Below are 26,719 nucleotides of genomic sequence, written 5' to 3'. Positions count from 1 at the left end.
AAGTAAAGCAGCTCTTAGGAAGCTTTTGCTCTACTTGCTGCGATTTTGCTTTGTTGTTGCGACAGTCACCTCAGTATTTTTCAAAGGTGTTTGGCATGCTTAGCATGCATTAAGTGACTGGGGAGAAGATAATGCATTTTTTTCATGAATAACTGGTATAAATAATATTTAACTTTCAGAACTTTTTCATACAATTTTGACTTCATTATAAAACACTTCTTCTCTGCAAGTCTTACCCAGGAAGACTTGATTTCTACCATGGTTTGTATAGCAGCATCTCATGCTTGTGGGCATCCTAACAATTGTAGGAATTTTTCCTGACTAATGTAAGAATCATGTTTTACTTAGTGTTGGTATAAAACTACGGTGTAAGTGTTCATAAGGTGAGCATAGACTAGGGCAGCATACGCAAGATAACTGAGGCCAGCTGCTATTTTTGCCTCTGTGAACAAGTATAGGAGCCATTTAAACACAGACAGTTCCAACTTGCAGATCAGGACAACTTTATTCTTACGAATCAACAATAAAAACATACTCCCACATAAAAATAAGAAGTCAGATGTTTATTAACATTAGTTCATAATACCATTACTTCAATGTTTGCTTATTATGCAGAGGATTTTGCAGTGTCACTTTTTAAGGAATAATTGCATTCCTGGTACTGTATGGAGAAACATAATGTTTTCGGTTTTTTTTTTTTTTAAATCAACAGACTTACAATACAGAAAGTAATTTAATAGGTGAAACACTTTCACACAACACTATCTGTAACACCTTAAGTTTACTTTATGTATAGGATAGGAAAAGGTTATGGATATCTAACATGTGAAGTTATTTCTGAGATGTGGGTTCTAAAGACACAAAGGGAGAATGTGAAACTGGTGAACAGATACCAAGAAGGCTGTTTCTTATTTAACAATGTACACAACAATAAGAGAGAAATCAACCAGCATACAAATGAGAATTATTAAATACTTTAAATTATTTAACCATCTTATCATAGCCCTCTTGTGTGTTGGGGCACTTCCCCGGGAAAAGGTCTCTTTCTCCAGAATTTACTGAACAGCTGAGTTTCAGTTCTGGAGAAAAAAAGAAGTCAGCATCCTCTGCACGGGTTCAAAGCTGATACATAGCTTTCACAAAGTAGCCCACTTGTACTAATCTGAGTAAGAAAAGACCTTTTAACATCTTTTACACATACTCATGCTATGCTTTAAGGCTTGTGAAGAGGCAATTTTGCCAGTGGATGGGAGAATGTTTAAAGTAACTGATACTCCTTTGTCCAATTTCTTCTGGTTGATTAGTTTCTTGTCACTGGCTAACTTAGTCACACTTCTCCCTACTACTGCTTCTAGCTTGTCTACCTAAAATGGCTGTTTTATTGTGGGTGTTGAAAGGGTTTTTCCATCCTCAGGGCTGGTATCTGCTGTTCAGAACTGGCTCAAGCTGAAATGAAGAAGAGATGAAATCCAGTTAAGTGGTCAGTAAATACTTAAAGGATATAAAGTAACAAGTGACATATAATACAAGCTGTTATTATGCAGACTTACAGGAAATCTATGAAGGCAAAAATAGCATCAAGTATATTTATGACATCAAAAAGCTGTAGGGAGAAGTATTATAGCATTTTAGATACAGTTTTATCTAAGACACACCAAACTGAAATAAAGGTTGTAAGGTTCTTCATGTTTTATGATAAATTCACATCTAGGAGGCAAAGAGCAGCATTATTATTATGGTTTATGGGATCTGGCTAGTTCAGCCATCCAATGGACTGTCTTTGACAAGAATGACTTTCTAGAAAGTAGGGCAGAGCTAGCTATTATGGACTCAGATTTTCTCTTTAGTTCTCATGACCCAAGATGGCTGTTGGTTACGATGTGTGACTAGCCTGGCCATTGCAGACTCTCTCACAATATCAGACCTAAATCTCTATCACTGCAATTTGGTCTGTTACACTTCCTTCTCTTTAGTGTGTTTACATATTTCCTCAGCTCTTCAATTTTTTTCCCACAGAGACACCTCAGCTAGTTCACAACTTAACTAAAACACGGTGTCCAAAACTGGATGCATAAAATAAGCTGAATAGAGAAGAACTAGTTCTTGTCTTGAATGTTTATTCATGTGTACATCCCCAGCGTGTATTTGCTTGCTGTTAACCAAGCTTGTAATCCACTGTAATTCCACTCCCTTTCCTCAGAAATGGGACAGTGTAAACTACTAGCACTAGCTGACTGCAATTTTTTGGCTACTGAGCCATTCTAAAACGCTGTTTTCAACTGAATATTCTGACTCAGATGTAACAAAATTTGCCTCTTTATTTGATATTTGTATGTTGAAGAATTGACATACATAAACTATTGGAGTGAAAAATCACTGTATACAAGATACTACTGAGGAATTTCATGGCCAGCTGCTGGCTACACATTGGGTGAACTGAACGCACAGGGCAGATACTGACCCGTGGTGGTGTGTTATCAGCCACATCTGGGAGTGTATGCATGTGGTGCACTTGCATATTGAGTGGTCTTTTTCTAGGTTTTTATTTTACGGCTAACAGTCATCTACAAAGACAGTTACTCCCTCCCTTCGTGGGTGAGAATTCCGCAAAAAGTTGTAAATTTGTTTTTAAGCATACTACAACTATGTTTGTAGCCACCAAATTGCTTTTTTGAGGGGGTAGTGAGTTTAAAAATGCAAATGAATAACATTTCATTGCATGTATTAAAAAATTCACTCTGTTTTCTCATTACCAAGCCTTAGCAAAGCATGGAGCATACAAGTTAGGAGTGTAAACCCAAGTGCTTAATTTCAAGCAAAAGCATAATGGGGTCTTCTACATTGATTCCATCATTTACCTTAGGAGTAAATGTTTCCACTGCAGTCTTGTAAAAATGTAATTACATCTTAAGCTACTTCTTGGGCAAGTGTACCAGTAATTAGTATGCCAATAATTTGTATGTGTGTCTCTAATGTTCTCATTCAATTAAAAGATACACGTATACAGCAGATTTCAGAGAAGGCTTTGTCCTACTTTTTTGTATAAACTAAGGAATAACAATGCAGATGGATAGAAGAGTAAGTTTTGGGTGTGTTCTTGGTCATTTCTCTTTAGACTGCACTATATGAATAGTGATCACTATTACTCAAGTGGTACAAGTTATTGTTGTTTATATATCATTACTTGTATAGCAATTTGTGGTCAGTATCATAGTTCAAAGAAGGTACTGTACACAGAATATCCAATGAATATAGTTTAATTAAAAACATGTAGAAAAGATGTATAGTGCAAAATAGTGAATATACATAATACGGAAATGCCTAAATGTACACCTGTCATCCTTAAATGGTAAGGTGCTTCAGCTCACTGCAGCTCTCCAGCACAGCCAACTGTCTGTTCTTTAGGTACCTGCACAGTAGCTAAGTTGGACTGGAGTAAGATCAGGCATACTGGAAATGGCAACTGTATAGCTGAACTGCGCAGTTGCTGCAGTAACTCTGCAATAATAATAATGCAGTGACACTGAATAAAATAAGAGGGGACTAAATTTTACTACTGAAAAGTATTTTGAGGGTGTGGACTTACACAGGCTTTTTCTTTACACAAGAAGCTTTCCTTGAAATTCTGCACTTACCAAGCAATATGGGTACAGTTAGCAGAACACATGGCTCCAGTCTCTTTTACAGCAGGAACTGTCCTAATCTAGTTTCTGCAGCAGTGTGTGCACTTTCACCAGAGAATGCAAGGATCCATAACTCATTTGCACACTAACAATGGAAATGGGCAGGGATTGTAATGCCTGTTCTTTTCAGGCTTTTCAGCTTTCTTTGCATTTTTGAAAAGATTCCCAGAAGACAGCTATCTGGATGACAGCTGCATTAAAATACAATTAAGTATTGATACTGTTTATATTCTTTAAACTTAACTTAGAATTTTGATTTTATTAAAAGAGACTGAAAAGTACAGAAACGGGTCACTTTATGTTCAGTGTGACTATGTAATATGTATTGCTGTTAATATGACTCCAAATGCATTATTCAGACAAAAAAGATTGAAAGAAAAATAGTATCTGAGAAGTGGAACTCTAGGAACAATCACACTGTATGCTGCAAGTGTCCTTCTGCCTCCTGCTACTTCGCAAATGAGGAGGAAATAGGAAAGCCATCAGAGTATGAATTGGATGAGTTATGGTGTGCCTGTTAGTGAACAGCAGAAAGGAGCAAGAAGAATAATTCCAGGAGTAGGATAATTTTTGCTCATGCTCATAGTCAGATTCATTAGTTTTATTTTCTTTGTGCTCTTGAATAACAGACATGTAGGTACTGGAGCAATGCAGTCCAAATATTCAGGATGAAAGATACAAAACTTACCACTGAGGAGGAATTTCCACAGGGACAAAATTTCGGTTGCACAAATGAACAAAGGCTGCTGCTAAACTGCAGGCAGCCTTCAATGCGTGTGATTCACAGGTGTCATCAGTACACATGCTGTAGAACGGTTCAGGGTCCACCTTTAACACAGAGAGGGGTGGTTTAGAGGAGTGGTGTGCAGGGTGCAAGCATGCATCTCTTCTGGAGACACCCATCTAGCAATACACCCACAGGTGAACTGAAAAGGAAGTTTGGTGTCTGCCTCCCCCTGCCCTTGGTAGGACCATTCAAACCTTTATTCTTGTCCTAATACTGAGGGCTTAATTTGTATTTCCAAATTCTAGACCTGTATGCTAAAGCATGGTGCATAGGCATGCCACCATTTTGTGGATGTCAAAGATCTTAATTTATATTTATGGTGACAATAACACCTTTTTTTTTTCTCCTGTCTCAACTGTTGTTCTGATTAATTCTAATGTTATCTGCAACTAAATTTCTAAATCCTTGTAACAAGTACGTGTACTCCCTTGAAGTATGACATTTGGGTGTTCAGTAGTCCTTTGGTGGCTGCAGTTATACTTACAACTTTGAAGCAGTTCCTAAGAACTGAATGTGTTTCTTCAAAAAACACTTTACAGACTTTTTGCTTAGCTGTAATTGGACATGGCTTCACTTTCTTCTGTATGAGACTGCACTTGTTCACCTGGGAAAACAGGATTACTCAGGTTGGGTTTTTTTTGTTTGTTTTATTTTAAACATCAGTCTAGCATGAATTCTTCAGATTTCTAGTGTGAGGTGGTTTGAAGGAATATATGGGCAGGTCAGCACACTGCTCTGATTAACATTTACTGTTCATTAATATTGAGAAGTACCTTGCCCTCTTCATAAACAAACAAAAATGTCTCATAAATATTACAGATTACAGACATTGTTTCCTTTTCCTATTGATTTTGTTATTCACTGGAGGATTTTGGTGCGTAGTTGCTGACTAAGAAGTAGTTGGCTAGTTGACTTAACTTTTATTGTACATGACAGATGAAAGTTGTGCTTTTACTAAATATTTTTCTTGGAGAAAAAAAAAAGATCTTCATATCCTTGCTGGGTTATTCATAGGTAATAAGCAATAAGGAGGCTTTAAAAGAAAAAAAAAAAACAAACAAACAAAAAAAAACACAAAAAACCCCACCAAAACCAGAGGTCCCTACAGTTACAGCCATTTTTGGACAATAGATTGTAAATGGATGTTTGTTGTACACGGTTCAGGTAAGGCCCCTTAGCACACCAGTCGAGAGCTGATGATACCAAATATTAACACAACTAGTAATGAGCAGCATTTGCTGAAGTTTCTTAGTGTTCAATCAGAACAAATCCTGGGTTTAGTACTCTGTCAGATCAGCAACTTTTTTTTTTTTTTTTTAAACCAGTGATTTCCTGGCAAATCTTTGTGTTTAGAAGTTCTTTAAGAAGTGTAATCTCAAGTTATTTTAATTACTAAGAAAAATGACCTGCCAGTTTAATCTCTCAGATAACCCTCATCCTGCAGGAGTCATACATGTGCGGTCTCCTCATTAACCTCCTCATTTTGTACAGCACCTGGTCTTGTAATACTAAACTTCACAGCCATTTCCTGCGAGGTCAGTGTATGAGGGAGGCTTCTCAAAAAGCTCTGATAGAGAACTGCCAGGCTGAGTTTATGGCTCAACAGGAGGTGACGCCAGCAGTGCAGAATGACTGCCTGCTTTTATTTCATCCTTCAACACCTGGCCAGCTTTAACCTGATTGCATGTTCACTTTCTGTTATCACATACAGTTGTGCTAAAACTTCTCATCAGGAAGGATTTTTGCAAGCTCCATTTTATTAACACAGCTGAATACAGTGCCTGTTTGAACAGGGTGTTTCCACCATATCATCTCTCAGAAAAGTTTCCAAGACTGCATGAACTCCTGACTTGGCACATTTGTATTTCTGGCCATGGCTTTAATGATGTATGACAACAGTACATTATTGGCAAGTCAGTCTTATTACTTTTTTTCCTGAACGGGATATGACTGCAACCAGCACAGAGTTCAATTAGTCACCTATAAATTTTTCTTGGTGGTACACAGCACTGCAAAGATGCCATGGCCTACAAATCAAATCAATCAATAGCATAAGCACAGACATTATGCCATCAGCCACTTAAAGGAGGACATAAGTGACTTTGAAGCTTGTTTATAAGAGTGAGTTTCTTGTGAATTGCTTTTAATTGATTGTTATTTTTATTTCAACTTCTCTGGGTAGTTTTGCATTGGATGGTTGCATTTTTATGAATATATTAGAAACTAATATGTGTAGCAATTAAGAAAATTATACCTATAGTCATGTAATGATCTCACCCCATTATTAACATAAACATAGTCTGCAGCCTCATTAGATGTATCTCTCTGACAGCAAGGAAGGGTACCAGGTACTTGAAGCAGTCCTCTTTTAAAAAGTAAAGTACTGAAATAAAGCTGGAAATAGTAGCATTTCTGTCCCCAGAACTCAGACACCTTCTACTGAGAGAAGGTAAAGGGGAGAGTCACAAAATCTTAGTAGTAGGAAGATGCTGTTTCTTTTTTTATTATTATTATTAGATTCTAAAAATTAGGCTTGAAAGCACATTAAGACTACCTTTTTTTCCCCAGCTGCATTTAAAAATGGCTGTGTACACCTGCATGTTTTCATATTTAGATTGTTTTCAGTTGATGATAAATTACATGAATTAAGGTTAAGTCTCTTTGAAGCAAAGAGAGATAACATTACTGGTATAAAAGCGTTACAGCACTGAGTTAAGATAGCTATAGGCAATCCCTTTATGCAGCTTACTAACTGAATCAGTAGCAGCTAACCCTCCAAAGAAATCTCAGCAGTTAGTGGTGTGGGGATGGAGAGAAACTTTATTGTTCCTGGTTTCTAATGCTTTGTTTCTTGACAAGATGAAAAGCAGGAAGAATTTTTTAAAAAAAAGGCTTCTCCACACACCCAGCTACAAAAAACAGCTCTAAAGAAAACTTGAAGAGGGGAAAATCACCTGGTACAAACTGGCCTGACTGATAACCACATGAATTTGTCCCAGACCAAGTAGCACCTGGCTCTGCATTCCAGAATGAGGTGTTGTGAGTAGGAAAACAGCAGAGATACTTGGTTCCAACATCAGTTTCTTCTAACAGCAGAAGCAGCCTCTATGTTCTACCTTACCACCTATGCCAAAGAACGCTCAACGCCTATCTCCAGGGAGTTAGTGTATTGTTATTAGCAAACGTGCAACCTTTTTGTTGGTTAAACACAGGAAAACAAGTTACATACAGTATGCTGCTGTTTTCACTATCTATCTTTAGTTCATCTAAGCCAAACCACTATGTCACATCTTGCCCTTTCTGCTCCAGCACCACTGGTCATCTGCACAGAAAGAAGCCCTTCAGCTCGTTACCTGCCAGCTCTGTGTGAACTCTTGCAGGTTGTCAGTGAAGGACCGATTGGGAAGTAGCCATTCATTTCCAGCTTCATTATCATTGGTCCCAAAAAGTCCAGCTGAAATACCTGGAAAGAAATTGGAGTAAAATAGTTATTGTCACAAGTAGATACAGGAAAATTTCAGAAGCTGTCTCTGGGCTCTGATTATTCTGTACAGCAGAGCTCAGCTGTAGGGTGGAAGAAGGAAGGAATGCCCAGGCAGCCGTTACGGATATTTTTTTCAAACTGCATTGCCGTCCTGTTTGTTAGCCGTCCATTTGCTTCTCCTGACCACAGAAAGGCACAGCAGCCATGCTCTGCTAATCTTGGGGGGTGGGGCGTGTGAGTTTTAGACTAGTGTGGGGAATGTATTCCAAGTATACCAAAAACCATAGAAGCTTTTAGGCTTGACAAGTTTGCAGGTTTGACAAGATAAGCCTGCTACAGAGCAGTGATTGTCAAACAGGGTTTGGGGTTGGGCTGACTGCATTATGTCGACCCCCAATTAGTAATCTAGGTGCACACTTGCTGTTCCCACTGGAATGATACATATACTGTGCTCTACTTGGCAGTAACTGGGAATGCCTAGGGCCATTTCCAGAGTGTGTATAAATGAAGAGGGGAAAAGCAGGTGAAAGACAACCCACATGCTGGTACTAGAGGTGATGATAAATCAGAGATACAGAAAAAAATTACTTCATGGCTGACAAAAGCTGTGTGGTTGATACTCACCGTGGTGCCATCCAGCCAGAGTGACCGTACAGAGATCATACTGAAAGTCACAAGAGACAGAAACTCCTTGCTGATTAGACACTTCTATTTTGTTGGTTTCTCTCCTTGAATTAGTGGTATTCTTTTCAAGGGACTGATCCAGACCTTGGCAGTACTCTTCCATAAAGGAATAGTTATACATCTTTGATATCTGTTTTAAGATGAAAATGCAGTTTCAAATATGTCATAATGAAAGTTCAATGAAAGGCAAGTTTGGTCTGGGTTTGCTCAGCCCAGAGTTAGGGAATAAGAACTGCAATTCTGTTAAAATTCTTAAAGAGCAGGAAAGCACAAAGCCTCCCAGGTACACTAAGGCTATGGGCCCAGTTTGTTCTCTAACCCTCTCTAACTGCCATTGTCTTAGACCATGTAAGAGGAAAGCTCAGAAGTTCATCAAGCCTCTCATTTTAAGTACTCAGAGAGCAAAGAGGCAGCCCTTGACTTAATACTGTTTTAGGGAGTTATTTCCTGATTAAAAAGAGGCTATTTACTTTCTAGCACGTACATCTCGGAGCCGTTCTGATCTATACCCCCCCCCCCCCCCTTTCTTTTTGTTTGATTGAAAATAAAACATTCTTTCATTCCAAACCAGAAATTACTTTCCCCTCCTACCTTCAGTCTTGGGTAGATAGCAATCACGCTCTGGTTCATCTCCACATACAGTGACCTCGCATTACTAGTTTCCTCATTTAGTATTACAGTGAAAGTATTGTGAACAAAATCCTTGGCAAGAAGTACACTGCACTTAGATACCAAATCATAAATTTTTCCATCAAAAGTCATAAGATGCTTGGTCCCCATTAACATAGCATGATCTAGAGAACAATATTTCAGAAGAAACATCAGTGAGTTTTCCACAGGGCAGTACTGTCTGTACTACTACTTGCATACTGCAACACAAACAGCTTCTGGCTGGCATACTCTGAAAACAATTTCTCCAGCTGTTATTACAGTTTAATTAGTTAGTAGCTGCTCTGCAATGAAAACTTCTCCAGAAGGGAAACAATCTAATAATTTATTTTTCATTAGAGATCCACTTGAGTGTCCTAAAACTTTGAGAAACATGAATTAGGATTCAAAGTTCATCTTGATTTATAGTCATGCTACTTGAGTCATATTTGTAAGGCCCCCTCCCCTACACATTATACACTCCTGCACAGAAGACAGCAAGAATATTAACTGTCTCAAAAAAATACCCTGCCAAATGCCAAACCAGTGCATCAAACAGAGTTGCAGTCCAGGAAACCCTGCTGATATATCACTTTGACTGTTTGGTCGCCAGGACCTACTTTCAGTGCATTCTCTTGTGCCTGCCACTGGGAGCAGGCCTTTAAAAATGGCTCTTTCTGGAAAAGCCACTACCTGAAAGGGACAGCTGGGACTGTTAATGTGGTCTTTTAGCATTTAAGCAGTGCTTTTTCAGGTAATATTGTTCCTGAAGTTTTGGTAGGGCTGAGCTTTTTCATCCTAAAATTACGAGAAGCAATGTTGCCAGTTTCAAAGTACAGACAAAGCCTTCCTGGCAAGACCCAGGGCCACCAGGTACGGCTGACATCAAACCACAGTATCAACTCACAAGAGCATATAGGTAAGACACATAAATGGCACCTGCTGATTTCTAGTCTCAAGAGTAGGAAGTGTAAAGAGTTGCAAAATTTATATGAATATTGAGTAGAGGAGTGTTTACTGCATGTCAGCTTTACCCAAAGTGTTGACATTATACACAATTATTGTTTTATAAGAAGGACTATAGATAAAATTCATAGGAAAATTACTGAATAGCTACCATCTCTATGTAAACTATTCCAAACATTATTTGTAAAATTTATAACTAAGTGGAAACAGACCCAGTTACAAAACAAAACAGCAGTTTGACAGGGCTTACATTCAAAGGGAGTCTCCATCATCCTCCATTTGAATCTATAATACTCTGCAACTATGTTGGTATTGTAGAGGTCTTGAAGAGGCCTCATTAGCTTTTCTTCAATGAGATAATTAGTAATATTTGCCAGATCCAGGGAGCGATCTGCTTTAGGAAGTACTGGCAGTTTTACTGCCACTGAACAGTTCCTGTAGAATACAAACAAAACAGCATTTGTCCTTATCTGCTAAGCTGATGAAATGCAGTTGCTTTATTATTAGGAACATGGAAGTGAAATATTCATAAGAACTGTAGTCTGGTTAGAATGGCAAACCAAAGATATACCGTGGCTAAGAGCTGCAATACACCATGCCATATAAGGCCAGTTATCACTTATTGCTATTCTGTTTGCTGCTGAGCTTCTTTTGAAATGCAACCTGTCCTGCCACCCCACAAAAAATGAACATTGCAGTGTGATGCCATGTGCCCAAAGCAAAGAACGGTTGGGTGGTTGTCTGCAACCCTCGGCATACAAGCTGATATGGAGACTAGCTACACACATAGTCATTTAGAACACTGCCTGGCAGCAGAGATCCTGCAAAAAAACCCACCAGTTACCTGGCTGAAAAGCTGTAAAGGTTGAGTAAGAGCTTCTGGATCTTCCTCACAGCTCTAGAAAACATGGCCTCTGCCCACCTGAGCATCTGCTGCGTAGTCTGTTGGAGAGCCAGAAAAGGAGATTACAAACCTGCCTTCAGTGTGGCTTCAGGGCAGAGGCAGTACTCGATAATGAGTTAAAGCAATAATCAGTGAAATAGTACTTTAGTCTCTCTTGCCCTTGTCACTTGCCTAACACCATCTTGTCACTTAGAGGTTAATATCCAGCAACAAATAATGGACAAGAATATATCCTTCCTAAAATAACATGACTTAAAATATACCAATACTTCACTGAGTTAATGTGCTTCAGTACCTTGCAAAGGACTGGTATCTTTGTTAATACAAATTGTTATCATGATATATCCTTTATGCTCTTCATTTCAACTAGAAAAGCAAAAACTGATTTGTATGCTGTTCATTGGAATCACAGTCCTTCCCCTCTATGGAAGAAAGGCAAAACCTGTATGAGTGACAGCTTACATGATTTCAACCAAAACTAGTAAAACAACCTCTACTGTAGCTGGAAAAGTACTGCTTTCAAAGCAGGTCAAATATTTAAAGAACAGTAAATCAGATGTGCACAAGCTTGTTATGTGGAAAGTAACTGCACTATTTCCATAAACAACAATATTCTACTATTTTTGTGTATCCACAGTTCAAAGCAGAGATGAAGTTTGTAGCCCTTGTCTTTCAAACCATTAAAAAAATGGAGAACCGAGTTGTACCAACCACATCTAAGACTGCTTTCACACCCTTTAATGCCACCTGGATTGGTTCTATTAGCCAAACATCTTTTACAATCCTGGGTAAGAAAGCCTGGATTTTCTTCATGTACTCATCTGTCTTCTCTTGCCAAACTTCATCCAGTGGCTTCAAGGTTACATCGTAGTAGGCATCCTTCAAAGTTGCTAATGGCTCTGAAGCAAACACATTACATAAAACAAACCTTAGCTAGCACTTTACAATGTTTTGTTTCCTCACAGCTTCCAGCATAAGTGAAGGAGGGACACAGAAAGCAGGAAAAGGCAGCTTTGTTTTCTGGCAGTTAGGCACATTTCACAGCTGCGTGTGTGGACACACCGCTAGGAAAACTTGAGAGAGGTATTTAGCTACAACCCTGATCCATTCATATGTCTTATAAATGCATTGCCGCTTTCCAAAATAGATGTAAGGAATGCTTTGCCATATGCCACCATCAGAGCTGTACAGCTCAACCTGTTCCTGCTCAAGGAGTAACAGGACACAACTCATTTCAAACACAGTGTATCAACTAAATCCCACTTCTGAGTGGGAAGAATCTAGAGGTAAGTGGCCCAAAGCGAGGCTTTAATCTTGTGAGAACTGAAGGTTCTCTCAGCTGATTACAGCTGCCCACATTTCTCAGTGGTTTCAATATGGGCCACAGTCCAGCTGAGTAGGGAGTCAGTGGCTACTGGATCGACTTGGAAAAAACAGATCAAGTGAAATCCAATTAGTACAAGCATTCAAAACTCAAGGGTGGATATGAACAGTCCTTTGGGAGGAAATGCCTGCCAGGCTACTGTTAGCAGAAATGCTTCAGCTTAGGAATTAGCGCTCTGTTCTCATCTGATTGAACCCAGACTCCTGTCCCAGAGAATGCCTCTTCAATGATTTCATTAGGAAGGTGATCACACTGAGGCTACGTAGAGCTTATTGCATCAAGGCGCCCACTCTGTAAACTAAGAGCCAAAGTCAGCGCTTTTTGCCAGATCAAAATAGAAACATTTGTGCTGTTCAGCATCTTTTATACTTATTTTGGTTTGCCCCACGCTGACCTTATTCTCCTTGCTTTGCATGGTTTTGCTTACTTTGAAATTCATTCTGCATTTGCTGGACAACGTCTTGAATTTTATCCAGGTAAAGCGGGAGCTTGCTTCTCAGTATCTGCCCGATTCCACTTTGCTTCCACACCTCAGCAACAGCTCTACCCACGCTGTGGAGGAATCCTGCTACGTTTTGCAAGGCTACTGAAGGCCAGCCAGCTGCTTCAGACAAAAAATCAACTTGCTGCACCTACAGTGGTTCCCACAAAAGAAGAAATATCAAAATACATAGTGATCACAAGTAAAGCTTTGACTCCATTCCAAGGCAATTCTCAACTCCACAGTATTGGTGCAGAAATACAGGATCTTTACCATGAAACATGCTTTTTGTCTCTGTATGAATTGCAGGTTAGCACAGGATTAACCATTTAAATGTTTGAGCAAAACAAGACTACTACATGCAATATAATAATTTTTAATTAACACTGCGTGAACATTTCATGGTGCTTTCACAGATGATGTAGAGAGACTTACTGTTCTCCTGAACCTCCACATAAATCTGTCAAGCTTCTTCACCTTCTCCATCAATCTGGCTTTCAGAAGGCTCCCAACTTCAGTAACTTTGTACTGTGAGAAGATGAAAAAAAACCCTTGAATTTATGATTTAGCATTGCTTGTGTTGGGTCCAAATCGCTCAAAGTTTGCACTAGTTTAAATGTCTAAGATCCGCAACGGCCTCCCGTTTCTCAGGGGAAATGACTTCTGTGTTATTCAGTGGTTAGAAATGGCGATACAAGAGTCTAAGGATGAACCACCAAAAAGCCTCCTCCAAGGAGAGAATATGTGAAACTCTATTAGATGTAAAAGCACATTCAGGAATTCTAATCTTAGTTTTGTAACCAACATGCTGAGCAGCCCTGCCACAGTAACTGCTGCTCTGGCTTTGTTTACTTACGCTCTTCAGAGAACATATCCTTTAGGAGACGGTCCCATATTTTCTATGCTTTCTAGGTATGGCTGAACTTTTTAATTCTCACTATGGTATCTTTTCACACCAAATGAAAAATAATGTTATTAAGAGTTTTAAAATGGCATAATTCCCCTGTCTGCCTGGTTACTCAGCAAACCTCACACCTGAAGCCTACCTGGAAGATACTCCATCAAACTGACAAGATTAAACAATATTCTGAGGGGGGGGGGGGGGGGCGGGGAAATCACACTGCAATTAACTGCCACCGAATGGTCTCACCTCAGCCTTAAGAACTGTATCCCCGCATCCATGAGCCAGAAAATTCAAGCTTCCATTAACAGCTGTTAGAGCCATTTGCCCCATGTTTTCTTGCCTTTCACCATTAACGTTGAGATAGGTATTAACGGTAGCCATCTGCTGCCCATCAGTACAAGCACTGACTTCAATTCCTTCTTCCAAATCCCCTTAGAGAATGAAAAGAAAGCACTTCATTTACAGGAACAAGACTGACAGACACTGTTTCAAAGCCAGCTTTTTAATTACTCGGTGATCAGTGTCAGAGTGTTAGGTGTTTGTGGAAAAAAAAAAAAAACACCACATCACAAAGCCAAGAGATAAAGAGGAGAAAATTAGATCAGTGTCAGTATCTGATTTTTCTCTTCTGTGTAGCTTGCGAATGATTTACAAATACAGATTTGCTACTGCAAAGAAAGCACTGAATTAATATAAATCTAAATTCTCTCAGTCACAGTAATTCACAGGCTTTTTTCTACTTTAGTCTTCCACTGTCCCTTGTGGCTGACATTTCAAAACTGCTTAGACCATAAATGAAAAGAGTGGCAATCACTCATCCACCCATCTTACATTTAAGTTGTTTCTGCCTAAGTATTGATGAGCAAGAGCAGAAACGGTTGGCAAAGTGCACCTAGAATCTGAGCTGAGTGAGCTGAATAATTTCTACTAACTTCTGACTTCAGTAATTCACAATCTAATGGTCTCAATCTCAAATACATCAGAGCACTTACAAGTGAGGCCACGAAACAGAGAAATTCCACTGCAGAAGTGTGGAATGCCAAATCCGTAACTGAAACTAGGACTGGGTTTGTCAGCAACATGAGTTTCAGACAACTGTCATACCACCAAATCTATCTGGTTTGCACACAAATCTAATGTAGTTGAAAGCTGGATTAGTCACAACAGAAAGCACTTACTTGCAGGTCTCATTTCTTCTAACTTTAGTCATCTAAAAGTTAAGCAGTCTCAGCCAACAGCCCTGTTTCCTCTCTGTTGTCAGTCAGGATTGACTGCTGCTGACAGAATCACCTGCAGAGGGTGATTTCTTATGTCCTGTTTCACGCATCTGTTTCAGCATGGGGTAAAGTCAGCCTCTGGAGGTGCCTTTCTCTTGCCCCTCATTGAAATTAGAATGTAATTATTATCTTAAATGAGGCACACAACTAAGATGGCTAAATCAAGGGAAAAATGCATCCTACCTTTGATCACCATCTATTATAATCCTTCCCTGGCTAGTAATCATACAAATGTCTCCCAAACTGACCTTTGTATAACAAGTTTTAAGCTTCAGCTTTTCATTATCTGAAAGACCATAGCTTGAATTGCCAAGAAACCAAGCTAGCTTGGCACTAGAGAGAGATAGCCTTTCTTCCTGCCTCTTCATACCATTGAATCACAGCATCTCTCAGGTTGGAAGGGATCCATAAGGATCACGAAGTCCAACTCCCTGCTCTTTGCAGGACTACCAAAAACTAAATTGTGTGACTAAAAGTGTTGTCTATGAAGGTACGTACCTTTCAAATACCCCATGTAGTACTGAAAACACTCCTTTCCTTTAGAAGCAGCTACTTTTACTTTCTCTTTCTGATCAACAATCCCCTCCACTAGGATCTGGCTCTGAACGGATGAGGAAGTAGCAGTTCCTGTCAGGCCTAGCCAAATATCTTCAAGGGCTTTTAACTGCAGCCATAAAGGAAAAACATTTATTCAAAGCCACCGCACAGAATTAATGAATGTTTAGAGATTATCCTCAAATATCAGTGTTTCCCACAAAAGGGTAAGCGATGAGGGAAATGTTTTCCAATGCTTGTGCACTACACAGGAGTTACACTCTTAAGGGAGGCACAAGCATTAGGATGATTGGCTCAAGAGCTGAATGACTGGATAGCACAAGGCTTGTGGACAAAATTTTAATGGTAGCAATGAAAGAAACACACTCTTAACAGTCAATTCCCCGTGAGGCCGCTAACTTGTGCCATTTATTCCAAAACAAAGATCAGAGAAAACCCAAACATAGCAGCTGGTAATTCTTTCATCTCCCTTCCTTCTAGAGACAGAAAAATAATTTAGTATTTGTCTTAGCCTGTTACTGATTAAATCATCATCATCTTGATAAGGGGTGGCCTACTGTCTCAGTTAATTATGACTGACTACCCACATTCCTTCTAAGGAAGAGTTTGGATGGTGCTGACCACATTACTTTTCTGCCTCACTGTTGCCACCATCAGCTTTCTCCACCTTATTCATTTCACAGACAATTAAGAGCAAATGCAAAATAGAGGAGGAGAGAAAAAGGAAGATATTTGCCTCAGGATGAGCATCATCTTAGCTGTTCTGTGCCTTTCTTGAAGGCAGTTCTTTTTTCTAGCAAATGATGCTTTGTGTGAATCTCACATTTTGTTTCCCCTTTTTTTTTTTTAATATGATGCAAAAAAGCTTGCCTCACCAAACAGACCAGTCATGCTGAAGAAGGTCAGCTATAATGACACGTAGCCTCCTAACTCTTTGATATACTCCAGTCGATATACCCTCACTGTATCTGTCATTGAGCTCTGCAGATAACTAGTGATGGTGACTTCCTTTCTTTATCATACTGCATGAACATTGCATAACTGCTTCTTTAAAAACAGAACTAAAGAAATCAGGAGTATTTTATGTTACCTATACTTGCCAGCTGTTTTACAAGTCACTTGACTGCACCTGATCAGTTTGGAAGACAGATGGCAGTAGGCCTTTAAAAAGCAACACTCCAAACCCAGTGCCTCTATAATAAAATAAAAACTCACTTTGATTTCCAAAGAATAGTTCTTCACATCAGTTGTACTCTGATTCTTTAAGGATATTGCAATCAACCCCTCATCTCTCCCATGACCGACAAGGTGGAATTTGCCCTCTGATTGCAAAATTACGTTATCTTTGTTGAGCTGATGTTTTCCAGAGAAAACAATTGCCTAAGTACAAACAAAAAAGATGTTAAAACTTAATTCTTCCAAAGAAATGGGCTCTGCAGAGAGTAGTAAGAGGTTGTACAGTGTTAGCATTCTCATGAAATTACACAATGAAGTGATGAACAAAACTTGTAATTTCAGAAACCAGCACATCCTTCTTCTCGCAGCACTGTCTTACTTCATTACCTCTTCAGCTTCTGTGGTATAGCAAACCATGTTCAGTGATTACAGCCTAAGACAAGATGAACAGCTGTAATATAACTTTCTTATTAAAACAAGTACATTTTTTTTTGTCTTATGCTTCTCAACTGCTCAAGCTAGGCATTTTGATGTATATGCCTTTGAAGAAAAGGATCCAAAAGAATACAGAGGCACTTGGTTTTGAAGTGACATGCATATACATTTTTTGCATTATAAACAGGCACTAACACATCTTCGTCCTGGAAGAAGTTTTGACTGGCATCAGAATTTGGCTCCTGTTTCCCAGTTCTAACAGGGCGTGACCTATTCTGACAGTAAATGGGGAAACCAATTGAGATGAGTTTAGCCACCAGGAACTGGAAAGAGATAACATTTATTACAAGTTTGAAGTTTTGTGTTTGTTGTGAATACCTACAGGCAACTCTGGGGTCCAGCGTGCACCTAGGGACGATCATGGATGGGTCTGTGTGTAGTATAAAAATAAATTGTAACTATAAGGTTACATTAAGGTTCAAAAATCCATCACTACCAGCAGAGCAGCCATAAAAACCAGCAAGCTTTATTTTCAGGGGAAGGAAAGCAGTTTTATTCCTCTTTAGTTGCCTTTTTTGATCTCTCATGAACCTGTTTTGATATTCTCATAAACGTGAAATTAAACGACCTTTGAGAGAGGAATAGGAAAGAAAGAACACAGAGGAAGTAGGAATGTTTACAACTGTAGCAGGGCCTATAGAATATACTACAGTGGCAAACACAACCTTTTTGCCTCAACCTATCAAAAGATACTCTTTATTTATGATCCATTACAGTACAGAAGTACAGCAATTCTTGTGAAAAGTTGCAGCTGAGGAAAACAGTCTCTAAACCAGTAATTATATTTAAAGTAAAGTAGGTTCAGTATGTTTATGTGAGACTTACATTTGGAAGGTCACAGAACTCAAAGCTCATAAAATAGTCCAGGCAAGATGAGTAGTTTGTTTTTATTTTACCTAGAATCTTCTGTTTAGTGCATGCGGTTGGGAAAATATTTTCCAGAGCAGCTTCTAACTGAAATTTATCAGGATATGATAACTCATTTCTCTGCAGAACCAAGAAAACAAAGTTAACACATGACAACAGAATCTTAGACACTCCTGCACGCACACTCATCCCAGCTCTCAACCTTATCCTGTCCCCATGGTGGCTTTTTTAATTCTAGTAGCAGCAGGGTTTTAATGTTTACATTTCCACTTGACAAAGTTTTGGCTTATCAGCATGGTTACTAGTCCCCATCCTACAGAACTAACTAAACAGTTTTGCAAATGTAGGGCATGAGGACTGCAGTTTGTAATAACTCATTTTTTTCTTAATTATGCTACATTTAGCTTTCTTCCTATGCAGAGAAGTATGTAAGTTAAAATTGAATAATCATATTTCACAGGAAGTGGTACTGTATAGAAGCTTTCTTAAAATCCACTCAAAATTACATATAAAAGCTAAATAAATTCCCATCTATTAAGAACAGCTTCCATAAAAACAGTGAGTTAACAGATACAACAGCCTTCTCTTACCTCATAAGTTAAGTTGTGCTTGAATTTTTTGTCATCCCAGTTCAGATCTAGATACTCGTTAAACAATGCTGATCTTTGCTCTAGAGACCCACATGCATGCAGGTGTTCCACACTTAGTACTTTCTGAAGCTGGAAAAGGGAAAAAGATTAAGACATATATTAGTAATTTAAAAAAAAAAAAAAAAAGTGTTCAGTATATACTAGAAGAGTATGCTTTCTGGGCAAAAATACATCCCTCTGAGAACCTCTGAATGGTCTGCATCCATAAAAGACTGCTTCAAGCTTTACCAAGAATTCTGAGGGGTTGATGATTCTGTGTTGAGGAAAAATTGAATCCCAAATACAAACATATCTGGCAACATGAAACAGTTCTTCAGAGGTTTTATTTTTATTCCTCTGAGACACGAAAAGAAAAGGTTGACTTCAAGTAAAAGGTTTTCATATGATAACAAGTGCAGAAATTCTCATTCTGTGAAACTCAAAATCAGAAATCCAGTTGCACCCATCCATTCTTAGACTCAAAGACTCATACCTGACCTGAAGAGAATGTTATACAGCTGTCCCAGGCAGTGATGTTTATCTTTGATTTATCCTCCAGGGTCAGTCGGATGTCAGCAGGCTGCCCACCATTCCCTGTGAGCCGCAGCTGAAACCGAAAGAGAAGGATTTGCTCAGTGAAGCAAGACTAGAATTAGCAGAAGAACCTGCAGTGATCCAGAGAATGGCCTCCACCCAGTGGAGAAAAAAAGAAACACAGTTAAAACTGCCACAGAAAAATGTTAAAACTCCATTGAACACCACATAGCCTGGAAGCTCAGGACCTTAGACAAACACACAGGGAAACTGCACTTTTACAGCGGAGGGAACAGAGGTATTTTGGTTATTTCTCTGGAAGCTGCACTGGGTCCATCATGTATAGCAATTAATGACACCAGAGGAATAATGACGTTACAAGATAACGTATTCCTCTGAATACGATACTTGAGCCACATTGACTAACTAGTGACAACAACGTGAGAGCGCTCTGTGGCACCATGAGTACCAGAAAGACTCCAGATGAACAAACAGAACATCGCAGTTTGTTGAGCAGAAAATCTCCAGCCTCAGCAACTGGAGTGTCCCAGCTCACGCAGTGCATTTTCAGACAGAAAATATTCTGTTGTCTTTGATCCTGAAGGATGACTTGTGAAGTTATTCCTCTTTATCCCCAAACATGCTTTGTAAGTGCACCTCACAACTGTACTTTAAAGCCTTTCTAGTCTCGTGTATTTTTGCACTTCTGCTGCAATTTCTTATACAGTTCAAAAATTCAGGTTTGCTCTACAGGGGTACCAAAGAGTTTCTGGCTTTTTTTTTGTGTGTGGAATAGAGGTTTGTTAATCACTTTGTGGACAAAATTTGCCTCAGTTCCATTGCTAGGCTGGCTCCTGTGCACTTCTGGCTTCTTACCATCTAAAACGGGTCAGTGCTAGAAGTACAAGACAGATATTGTCAGCTAGCAACAGTTATGCTAAGAAAATAAAACAATGCTGGTGGTTTGGACACAAAGAGATCATAGCACTTGGCGGTCTTTACATTTTTCAGGCCGATACCTGGTTTGGCAATTCTTTGAAATGAAAGGTACACTAACAGTAAATACAGTATTACAGTTCTGTATTTTGCAGTCCTTTCTCATGATCTCACCTGCTGGTTGTACTTTCTGCCTCTTCTTTCTGACAGCAAATGGACCTCCAGTTGCTTCAGAGTGTAATTAAATGGGTGGGCAACAGCTGCTCTGTAGTTCATATGGTCTATTCCAAACTTCAGAGATGATGACACTGATACCTGACCCACATCAACAGATGTAAAAGGAACTTGTGAAGTGAAACGTCTCTCACACACTGAACCTCAAAAATACACCCACTAACACTTCTCTGTATCTTTTCCTCAAATGAATTGTGCACATAATGAAGTCCTTTTTAAAGCAGCAAGGCAAATAAATGTTCAAAATGAGTACATTCTTGCTACTTTAATTTCCTATATGGTGCAGCTGAAAGCAAAACTGTTCTCCACATTTTACTAAAATCATGAACCATGATTAAGTTTGGTTTTATCTTTAGGCACTGTAGGCTCCACTGCAACAGAGTGCTTTGATGCAGCTTGCAAAGTTGAAGCACAAGAAAAAACGTTTCCAGAATCAGGAACTAAATTCTGTAATATTGCTGGGAGCTATCATATAAACACTTCAAAATATTTTTGTGTCAATTTAAATAGTGGTGGCATTTAAATAGTTGTGGTAATTTAAGAAGTAGCACAAAACCACATTCTATACTTCTAAAGTACATTTTGGAATTTTAGCACTTTTAAAATAAATAAGAAATTCTAATTCTTTTTGCAGGCACATTTATGTTTCTGTACAGTAACATACTTTAAACATTGTCTTTTATCTTTCCTTTTTTCAGCAAATAATGTAATAATCAGCCAAGGTGCTGTATTTCAGACACACATATAAAGATCACGTAGTTAGTTGCAAGTCAGTAAGCTTCCCCATTTAACCACATTTTGGAAGTCAAAGTTCTCCTAGTTCTATCTTTTTTACTACTTATATTTTTTAAAAATACTACTGACTTACTTAAAGAAAATAGAACTGGTTTATCTGTTACACCAACTTTGTGCCAAAGTTGTCATTCTCACTAATGAAGAAAAGAATGAAAGAATGAAATAGAAAAGAGCTTCACTTGAATCAACGCTGAAAATGTGAAGCACAGGTACGTGTCACATTTCTATGTAGGTAAACGTAGCATATATCCATGCAACAAGTAGGTTCTTCATCCTTTTCAATGTCACAGTAATGCTCACACTTACTTGTTTGTCTTAGATTTTCTTTCTCACTAAGCTGCTTTAAACATGACATTTGTGCTATTCTTTCCATTTAAAAAGCTGTCCTAGAGCCTCTGAGAGTGTTTGGAACAGCCTTTATCCAGTGCTTTGAATCATATGCATTTCACTACTTTTGGTTATGCAGCAACCTGTGGGGTTACTGCAACAGAAACAATTAGTATGGCCTGAAAACGCTTCCAACTAGAATACTGGCTGCTCATCTTTCATAGTCATAGCCTTTTATACATCCAAGGAGGACGATGTTTTGCCTCCTATTTTAATCCCCTGACTTGCTTAATGCCTTTTTTTTTTTAAAGAACCACTTGATATTCTTGTAATTCTCCTGATATTTATTTGCTCTGGGCTGTTGTACCTGGTTCTTCTCATTCCAGATGACAGTAATATCATCCCAGTGACTGCGTGCTGAATGCTTCACATACAAGTTGACCCTGGCATGCCATGGGAAGGGGACAGAGAGAGGATGGAAAAGTTCCACTACAAGGGAAAAAAAAAACCCAAGTTAAGTTTTCGCCACCACAAATCATGAATGTTCATTTTCTGATAAAGTAAGAGGCATAGGACATGTTCTTCCCACAGGTAGAAGGGCAACAGTTCATTCCCAGAGAAAACATGGTCTTCGCTCATACACACACGCACACACACACCTGCCCAGGCACAGGGACTTCAAGCGTGCTGATTTCTGCAGAATCCGAAGAAATGTAAGGGCAAACAGGAGTCCTCTATTTACTAGCAAAACAGTAATCACCTGCAATAATCAAAAGATTGATACCTACACTCAAAGCAACTTCCAGCAAGAACAGCCAGGAAAGAATCTTTATGAAGCTGAAATGACCTTACACTGGAAGAGGAACAGCTTATAACTCTCAAACAAATAAGGACAGGTTTTTTTTCCTCTATTTTGGGATAACATAGCCTCAATACAAGGGTTTAGCACCTCAAGGTAGTGGCTAGCATGACCACCGCTTCCTGCAGTAGCCAGTGCAGAAGAGTAAGAGAATTTACTACAGTTTCTGAAAAAAGCCTCAGAAATGGGTGACAATAAAATAAAAAAATAAAATTATATCCAAGAGGGACAAAAACATAGAAAGAAATCAGAAAAATAACCAAAAATGAACTTCAAATAAAAAAGTTTTTACTCTCCAAATTCAAAGGGACACTCAGGCAACATTCATAAAAAAAAAGTTATCTGTGGGATTTATCTCCTTATACCTCTAGTGCAGTGACCGAGGACAAATCTGACGTTGTGGGTCACCTCAAAACCCCTTCCTTCTCTCAACTGCGAGAGATTTGCATTTAGGTAACCACTTCACAGTGAGCGACCCTGACCACTGGCTTAGTGGGTATCTGAGGCTGAATCTTCCTCAAGCTACATGTGCGCTTGTGGAGCTGGGAGCTTTTTTGGCTAGGAAGTTCAGGTGTACACCTCACACGTGTAGCAACCTCACAGCATAGTAAAACTACAGATCCTATAAACCTCCTCCTCACTGCCTTGACTCCTCCTGGAAGGAAATATATATATATATATATTTATTTTCCAGTACTTTTCAACTGGACCCTTAAGTCATAAAATTACAGAACCAAGAACCTGATCTACACTGCAGAGTGTACTACTGCTCGTGTGTTGTCCCTCCTCTCCCATCAAAGTTGTGTTTGTGAAAAAATGAAACATTCGCTGGCACAGAACTATGGAACTGTTTTATTCAAAATGGAACCATCAGGAAGATGAGAGAGAGCACCCCACACATTGGGATTTCTCAAATAACTGCTCTGAACAAAACCAAATGCAAATGTGAATCCCAATCAGCCACTGCCCAGCTAATTATCCTAGTGCCTTGTCTAGAATGAAAGTAGCTACAATACTTCAACTCTCTTCTCTGTTTACAAATGGTATCTAGTCCAAAATTAGTTGCTAGACTTCCTTCGCTCATCATTAAATACTGAAAATATTTTAAAAGTAAATACAAAAATAAAACCAAATGTTTTGTTTAATCCAGAGCACTTCTGAAATTTGTTGTAAAATAACAATAGACGTTTTAATTTGTTGATGACTTTCACTCTAGTCAAACTTTTCCCTGCCACTACTAAGGTTTAAGCTTTACATTCCACATCCACAAAGCAGAACAGTGTTCTCAAGTGGGTGTTTCCAACAGCCAAATTTATAATGAATTTAAAGCAAATAAGATTTTAGAAGGATTAGATTGAAGCCATTTGAATATGTATTTTAAAGTCAGATTTACGTGATTTAGTTTATTTTTCACTCTGCTATCAACACTAGAAAAATACTTGAGAAACCTACCCTGAATGTCATGACCTCCAGGCAACTTTGGGAAGAGTCCAGTGTAAGTACCTGTCAGCTTTATCTCTCTGCCATCCCACAGAGAGATGTGCCTCAGCATACGTGTTCTGTTGCCTTTTTGGTAAACCGTCATAAACACAAGCTGCCTTGGAAGAATTTTAAACTAGAAATAAAAGAGGGGAAACATTAAATTCCAAGTCGTCTGAAAAGTTGAAAACCTAAGCGTGTAATTTTGATACTGTAAAGTCCCATTGAACCTAGCTTTAAGAAATGTGTTTATAAAAGGTCTAGTTCAATGATCCCTAATGCTCACTCTTTTGTATAAACAGCTATTCATTTCTCCTTGACTTCATTTCCAGAGTAACTCGTCTCTCACATAAAGGAACATACAGAAACAACTGAATATCCCCTTTACAGTAGTCTTTGCTTATTATATATTTGATTATTTATATCTTTTTTTTTATTCTCACTGAATAGTTCTTAAAACATCAGGAATCCCACTATTACAGAATAAATCCAACACACAGCACAAACAATAATATCTATTTGTGAGAACTTTTCTTCCTTATTTAGAAAAAGAAATGTGTGGTACTTGCATAATAAAAATTGGCAATGGATCAGTTTGTAATATATTATTTTCCTTATTTCCTATATTATCCTATGTAGGTGCTCTGTCTATAGAAGCAAACAAATATAAAACCAAACAACAGTTTATATCATTGGACACCCAGCTAATCTACAGTCAAACGTTTGCTCATGCTACTGAAGAAATCAAGGGCAAAACCCCTCATAGCAGCTGGAGCTGTATTTGACCATCGCTGCCTGGCAGGCAGCAGCCTGAATGCCGTACTCTAGACACAGGGCAGTCACAGCTTGTGTTTTGCCATCTGAGCTGATGATACCAACCTGGGACACTGTCTGTATTATTTCAAGGACATTAGTGTAGCTGGTTCCAGTGAAAGTTAGCTTAGCAGTAACATTGAAATCCTTTTTTTCCATCCTTAGGTATAATTTGCCCTTTGCTTCGCTCATATCATAATTTACCTTTTCAAGTTCCCATTGAATTTAAAAAAAAAAAAAGAAAGAAAAAAGAGAGAGAGAGAAAATAAATATCGTGATCACACTCTTCTCAGGACCTATGTTCACATTATAGAAGGCTACAAAATAGCAAAAACTAAGTAACACGCATAAAAAAAAATAGTGTTTATGTTACATTTATGTTAGCAAGAGTAACTGTGCTGCATTTGATTGACAAATAACCCCCTTCCTCCTCCTCGCCTATCCTTGCTGTTGTGTATTTCTGCATTGCAAAGAGCCTGTATCCAGAACTGCTTTCTGCCTAGTCTCTCTTTTCTGACTAGCCAGAATAATTAAAAATGTCACCAAGAGGAGTCTACCAGAAGTTACAATTAACGGAGATGCACAGAAGCAGAGTCAAATGGAATAAATCCTTTCCAGTAGGTTGGGATTGTTAGCATCTTTGAAAATATGAACATCTTCAACAACAAAAAGGTCAGAAATACTAGTATGAGAAATAATGCAGCTTGACTTCTAAAATATTAGACAAGTCTAATTTGTAGCGATGTACGTGACTTCACAGAAATTTGCAGATAGTTACCTTAGAAGACAGCTCTGCTGCACTAGGGAAGTACTGCAGAAAGAAGGGATGAGTCTGGAGTGCTTTTATAGTCAACTCTGCACTAAAGAAAAGAAACGTATTTTTGTTCAACAATATTTCAGAAAGTCCGCTCTCACTGGCAGCACAGGTTCATGAGAATAATCTCCGACACAGCTTTTAGAGTTACAAATTGCAGTATCTTCCACTGAATGCTAACCCAGCTCACATTTTTTGATGTATTAATGCAAAAGTAAAGGAGACCAAACAGCAGTGCCGTCTCTGACCTCAGTGGAAAATCTGCGTATGCATCCCAGGGACAGAATATGGCCCACTGCATGAGAAATTGCTTTGGCTGGTAATTTACTAGCCATAGTAAACGCATCAGCTTTTTGAAAATAAGACTTTGCAAGCAATGTCATGGTTCCCAGACTTACAAGTATTACAGAGTTTAACAGAACTTGCAAGACTTTTCAGTGTAAAGGTCTTTTGCTAGAAACTTAAGAAATATCTGAAATAATCCAAGCTTGAAAATATTACACCCTCTGAAACACTCTCAAAAGCCTACAGTTTTGTTTATATGCTATAGCAAATATTTCTGTTTAGACACTGATTATCACTTCTAAAGTAAATAATTATTCTACTCATTCTTAATTTCTTGAAATAACACTATTCTTTTCTGTCTTCTAAAAATTTTCAGAGAAATTAGCACAGCAGATACAGCCATACTGATACCAACTTAGGAAACTGAGTCTTCATAATTTTACAAGGTTCAAGTGTGCCAAAACGATTTAATAAGATTTAAAGTTATGACAAGTTAAGGTCTATTTTTAAGTACTTGTCTGACTCAGACCTTGAGTTTTCTGGATTATTTCACCGTCTGCTACTTCGATGCTGTGGGAGCAGGCAAAAAGACAAACTGTGAGGAGGAGTATCTCTCCGCAGCCCTTCATAAGCCTCCTGACATATACAGACCGTTCAGTGTGACTACACACTTTATCAAAGATTTGTTATCCATTTCACCAGTGTTTTGCTTATCAAAA

The 26,719-nt window shown here is 38.6% G+C and overlaps 1 protein-coding gene across 2 annotated transcripts in view; it reads right to left on the bottom strand.

The window, feature by feature from the left end:
• Positions 1 to 1,318: 1,318 nt before the first annotated feature.
• Positions 1,319 to 26,719, bottom strand: part of APOLTP (apolipoprotein lipid transfer particle homolog) — a 103,191-nt gene continuing 77,790 nt past the window's right edge. For both annotated transcript variants that reach the window (XM_086759664.1, XM_086759663.1), the window contains 22 exons: positions 25,680 to 25,761; positions 24,968 to 25,105; positions 24,062 to 24,224; positions 22,118 to 22,239; positions 20,569 to 20,709; positions 19,418 to 19,531; positions 18,886 to 19,014; positions 18,254 to 18,415; positions 16,973 to 17,137; positions 15,701 to 15,866; positions 14,172 to 14,356; positions 13,457 to 13,549; positions 12,968 to 13,172; positions 11,868 to 12,055; positions 11,097 to 11,194; positions 10,503 to 10,687; positions 9,230 to 9,432; positions 8,579 to 8,768; positions 7,824 to 7,933; positions 4,955 to 5,074; positions 4,372 to 4,511; positions 1,319 to 1,446 (listed from right to left, as the gene is read on the bottom strand). In XM_086759664.1, coding sequence (XP_086615790.1) covers positions 1,431 to 1,446; positions 4,372 to 4,511; positions 4,955 to 5,074; positions 7,824 to 7,933; positions 8,579 to 8,768; positions 9,230 to 9,432; positions 10,503 to 10,687; positions 11,097 to 11,194; positions 11,868 to 12,055; positions 12,968 to 13,172; positions 13,457 to 13,549; positions 14,172 to 14,356; positions 15,701 to 15,866; positions 16,973 to 17,137; positions 18,254 to 18,415; positions 18,886 to 19,014; positions 19,418 to 19,531; positions 20,569 to 20,709; positions 22,118 to 22,239; positions 24,062 to 24,224; positions 24,968 to 25,105; positions 25,680 to 25,761 — 3,115 coding nt within the window. In that variant the 3' untranslated portion in view covers positions 1,319 to 1,430. The remainder of the gene's footprint in view (positions 1,447 to 4,371; positions 4,512 to 4,954; positions 5,075 to 7,823; positions 7,934 to 8,578; positions 8,769 to 9,229; positions 9,433 to 10,502; positions 10,688 to 11,096; positions 11,195 to 11,867; positions 12,056 to 12,967; positions 13,173 to 13,456; positions 13,550 to 14,171; positions 14,357 to 15,700; positions 15,867 to 16,972; positions 17,138 to 18,253; positions 18,416 to 18,885; positions 19,015 to 19,417; positions 19,532 to 20,568; positions 20,710 to 22,117; positions 22,240 to 24,061; positions 24,225 to 24,967; positions 25,106 to 25,679; positions 25,762 to 26,719) is intronic.

The sequence above is a fragment of the Chlamydotis macqueenii genome, chromosome 15 (genome assembly GCF_036417535.1).
Source record: "Chlamydotis macqueenii isolate bChlMac1 chromosome 15, bChlMac1.mat, whole genome shotgun sequence".
Taxonomy (NCBI): domain Eukaryota; kingdom Metazoa; phylum Chordata; class Aves; order Otidiformes; family Otididae; genus Chlamydotis; species Chlamydotis macqueenii.
This window is presented reverse-complemented; position numbering and strand designations above follow the sequence as displayed.